This window comes from Fukomys damarensis, unplaced genomic scaffold, assembly GCF_012274545.1.
Source record: "Fukomys damarensis isolate Sample0158 unplaced genomic scaffold, DMR_v1.0_HiC HiC_scaffold_30, whole genome shotgun sequence".
In the NCBI taxonomy this organism is placed as follows: Eukaryota; Metazoa; Chordata; class Mammalia; order Rodentia; family Bathyergidae; genus Fukomys; species Fukomys damarensis.
The window spans coordinates 62,634,756-62,639,236 of NW_022900942.1; the positions used below are offsets into that span (position 1 = coordinate 62,634,756).

The following is a 4,481-nucleotide window of genomic DNA, read 5'->3' on the forward strand; positions in this document are numbered from 1 at the left end:
CCCCCTCCTCGGGCATCAGCCTCCCCCAGCCGAGGACCCAGGATGGCTCTGCCGGCCTGCACCAGCGAAAAGCGGGGCTCCCCAGTTCTGCTCCGCGCTGACTCCTGGAAAACAATGGAAGGTGACGAGTTAGAGGGGAAACTTTGTGACGGCTCCACGGCTCGTAGGGGTGGGGACAAGTTTCTTTCCCTTTTCAGGGGTCTTCTAGAAGGCCCGTGGTTGGGGTGCGGGGTCCGGATGGGGCTGAGCCCCTCGCCAGAACAATGCTGTGCGAGGCGCTCCTGGCCCCCCCCTCCGCGAGCCCCAGAGACCCGGCCCGGCTACCTGGGAGGGGGCTCCCTCGTCCGCCTATTGTCTGAGAAAACTGAACATCTTTTCTAGTTTCCTTAAACAAAAGTACTTCCAGCTCGGGAATGATGTGTCCTAGTAATGCGTCGTCGTGGCCCAGGATGGCCGAAAAAGATCTAAAGTGGCTTTAAAAAACAAGCAGGAAGAAGTTCGGTCAGGAAAACCCCCTGGAGGCTTCTCTTTGCTGCCTGTGTGTGACTGTGTTGAATTCTTGCTTTGGGATTGCTCTTTGGCTGGCCCAGCCCGGTCGACCGTTTTTTTTAAGTTCCATTCCTCTTGCTTTTCCAGAGGGGAAAGGGTCTCCTCAGGAAACTTGTCAGTTAGGTTTGCTTTTCCCTAATTTAACTTTCCCTTTGATCTTCTAGATTCTGCTTTAGTCGCCTTTATGTTTTTGAAATCCAGCTTTACAACCAACTTCTCGGCGCCCCCCTTCTTGATTTTTCAGTTATTCAGAAAAAGTGCAGACTCCAGACTGCGTCCCAGAGCCGCGGGACCCGCGGGCCATCTTGTGGCTTTTCCAGACTGCATTTCCTTGTATGTGGATGGAGTAAGAGGCTTGTGATTCTGTCCCCCACCCAACCACATTTTTTAAAAGTGTAAGCGGCTGAGCAGGAGGTTTGGAAACAAGTCGTAACCGGGAAACTTTTCAAAAGGCTCTGTTACAGTAGGAAATGAGTAACGAGGAAAAAAAAAGCCTTTTTGTTTTTCCAAGTTGAGCCACCATCAGGAGGGAGAGTTTTAATGAAAACAGCCCTGACAGCAGCAAGCGTGGTTTAGCCCTGGCTCTCAAGCCTGTACTTCCGGTTCCTTCAGCTTTTGTGCACATATTGGAAATATTTGTTATCGGATCCAGAGTCTTGGCATGCTTTTTCTTTCTTTTCTTTTCTTTCTTTCTTTCTTTTCTTTCTTTCTTTTCTTTTCTTTCTTTCTTTCTTTTCTTTCTTTTTTTTTTTTTTTCCCCTCTCAAATGAACTGAGCAGAGTAAAGTCGCTCGCAGTTTGGTTGGTGTTGCTTTTGTTTGTCACTAACCCATTTTCAAAGAGCAGGCTTCTTGTCAAACTAAGCCAGTAGATCAAAGGGCAGGCATCAGGGGTTTTCTGTTTGTCTCCAACTCTTTTATTACCAACGTACAGTCGGGAATTCACTGTTCCATGAACAGATTTTCATTTTCTAGATTTAAAAAGAGAAAGAGGAAAATAAAAACCTCGGAAAACTCTTGTCTGGCTTTTCAGACGTTGGAGTTTAAACAAATTGCTTTATTCAGATTTGCTTTGGTTGTTCCATTAACCCGGCACGTGTTCAAAAGTGAGATTCCCCTCGTTATCAAAGCAGAGGTGCAACAGGAACTCACTTTATTAAGGTTTGATTTTCATATAGTTGTGTACCCAAATTTTGATAGAGGTTTTCGAAAGTTGCTCAATTTTCTCAGCAGTGAAACCGGTTTCGGTTTTAAACGTGCCCTTCCTTTAAACTTTGGGGGTTTTTTTCTTCTTTTTAGATACTGCTTAATTAAATCGTCGGGGGAAGGGAAACTTCAAATAACATGGCAGTTAAAGCGCTGGGATTCTTGTGCGGTTTATTTATGGCTGTTTGTTAAACCTTGAGCTGCAGTGACTTGGCAGAATTCGTCCACCTCCTTTGTTAGGACTTGCTCGCTCGGCGGAGGGTTTTTCCTTTCCTGTCGGAACGCCCTCCCCACACCTTCGGCCCCCTGCCGTCGGGAGCTCAAACTTTGTCACCACTCCCGGCAGCCCTGCTGGAATTCAGAAAGTGCTTCGGAAGCACGGATGGTTTATCCTGAGGAGGAGTATTTTGTTTTGTTATTTCCTGTCACTTCAAATTAGTCGTTTTTCTTCCACCAGAGGCACATACCACAGAGGAAAAGTTTACAAAACCAAAAATTCATACTTTTAAAAATGAATTTCCCTAATATTAAAGTAGTGATATTTTTAAAATTCTAAGTTGCGTTTTTAAAAATGTTTTCAACCATTCAGAGTTGTAGTTTTGAAGAGTAGGGCGAATGGCATGTGTTACTTAAAATTGTTAAGGTCCAAATGAAGCTTAAATGTGAACATCAGGCAGGTCTTGAGTTTTTATTGAAATCAGTGTGTCAGACTTAAATGTCCTTATGCTTGTGAATTCTTAAAATTTCTGATAGGATTAAAGTACTTTCAACCAAAAGAACTTCCCTTGGGAGACGCATATTCATTGTTCTTTATCCTGTAAGAATTTAAGTCTGAACTCTTAACTCTATTTGTATACATAGCAGTGTATAGGCTGCTATTAAAATTGGCAGCTGAAATTTATAGAATAAAGTATTAAGTTTATTCACTATTGGTTTCTGCTGACATCTCACTAAAGTGTAATTAGGAAAATACTTTTGTGCAGTGAAATTGAAAACTGCAGTGGTTATATTTAATTAAAAGTGACTAGTACTGTCCATTCAAAGTCGAGGCCTAATTTTGAATAAGTTAAATAGCAGTGAATAAGAAATGATCTTGGCATTAGCAGAACATCTAAAGTATTTTAGCTTTAGAATACTAACAGGATAAGTACGTAATTTTCCCTCCTTTATTAGCAGGGGGAAAAAAGTGCAAATCCTCCTTTTTATTTCAAACCTTGTGTGACAGGAGGCTTAACATTCGAAACTATCATTACCCGTTAGATTGTGATTCCTGGTTAGCGGTGACCCCAAGAGGTTGTTAAACACATTCTCACTAGTACAGTACTCTTTCCTGTTTTAAATGTAGCAAGTTACACCCTCTGAGTGCAGTCTGTAAACTTTGAGTGTTATCAAAGGGAATGTAAGACCAAATCCAGAGCACAAGTGTGAGAAACGGGCCGAGCATGTTCCTCTGTGCCGCCAGCAGCTGCATCACTTCAGGAAGCTTTGCTCGCTGCCTGGTGATCAGGACAGAGAACACCCATCTTTCGTTTTGCTCTCCGTCCTTGGGAAAACTCAGTCACGCTGACTGGTCGGTTGGTGGGGTCGATAAGCTCCTGCCCGGCGGGTGAGCAAGTGACAGCTGTCTTTGTCCTTCCGGAGGTGTCGTTGCAGTGTCTGGGAGTGAGACTGAGGATGAGGACAGCATGGACATCCCCCTGGACCTCTCCTCCTCCGCCAGCTCCAGCAAGAGGAGGAGAAGGGGCAACCTGCCCAAGGAGTCTGTGCAGATCCTGCGGGACTGGCTGTTTGAGCACCGGTACAACGCCTACCCTTCGGAACAGGAAAAGGCACTGCTGTCCCAGCAGACACACCTGTCCACCCTGCAGGTACGGCCAGTGCTGGGGCTGGGTGGGGCCCAGGGCCTTGGCCCTGCTGAGCTCCCCCAGGCTCTGCGTGTTTTTATTTTCCAAGTCATTTTATAGCATGAAGCGGCCTCCCACTCAAAAAAGAAGGAATACCTTTGTGTTGTAAACTTTATAGTGCTAAGAGCTAGTGGGTGGGTATTTAGAGAGAACAGAAACACTTGACAGTCACCTGCCAAACAGCATTTCCTTTAATGCCTGAAAGAGAGCTTTCCTCTGTGCTAGGCGACAGACAGACATGAAAGGGAGGCGAAGCCTTCCTCTTTCGCCCAGGAAACTGGTTTGAAATTTAAACAGGACAGGCTCGAGTGAGGTCATTCGCGTTGGGTCTGTTGACACAGTCAGTTGAACTGGGAGAAATCAGTTACTGGAGGTGTGGCCCTCTTCGGGAGGAAAGGCTCTCCCGGTAGCTGATTAACTCCGGTGCCGGCCAGCAGGTAGCAGGGCGCGGGGAGGAGTTAAAGGTAAACCTTCTGAGTCACTCGCGGGAGCTGGGCCCTGCGTACCTTCCTCTCCCGCTGCCAGGGTCGAAGGCCAGCGAGCCCCTGAGCAAACCTGGTAGGCAGGGAGGCCCTGCCCGCCGTTAAAGGTCCCGCTGTGATTGCAGGTGTGCAACTGGTTCATCAACGCGCGCCGCAGGCTGCTCCCCGACATGCTGAGGAAGGATGGCAAGGACCCCAATCAGTTCACCATTTCCCGCCGTGGGGCCAAGATTCCTGAGGCCGGCGCTCTGGAGGCCGCGACGGGCGTCAGGAACTTCCTGCCGGCCCTGGAGGACAGCCCGGCTCATTCCCTGGCCGCCGGACCCAGCCCGCCCCTGGGCC

At 47.4% G+C, this 4,481-nt stretch overlaps 1 protein-coding gene across 1 annotated transcript in view; it reads left to right on the forward strand.

The window, feature by feature from the left end:
- Positions 1–7: 7 nt before the first annotated feature.
- The window catches only part of Tgif1 (TGFB induced factor homeobox 1), a 5,165-nt gene continuing 691 nt past the window's right edge, over positions 8–4,481 (forward strand). Inside the window, exons 1-3 of the mRNA XM_010638737.3 lie at positions 8–121; positions 3,395–3,621; positions 4,265–4,478. Of these exons, the coding sequence (XP_010637039.1) occupies positions 43–121; positions 3,395–3,621; positions 4,265–4,478 (520 nt within the window). The 5' untranslated portion in view covers positions 8–42. The remainder of the gene's footprint in view (positions 122–3,394; positions 3,622–4,264; positions 4,479–4,481) is intronic.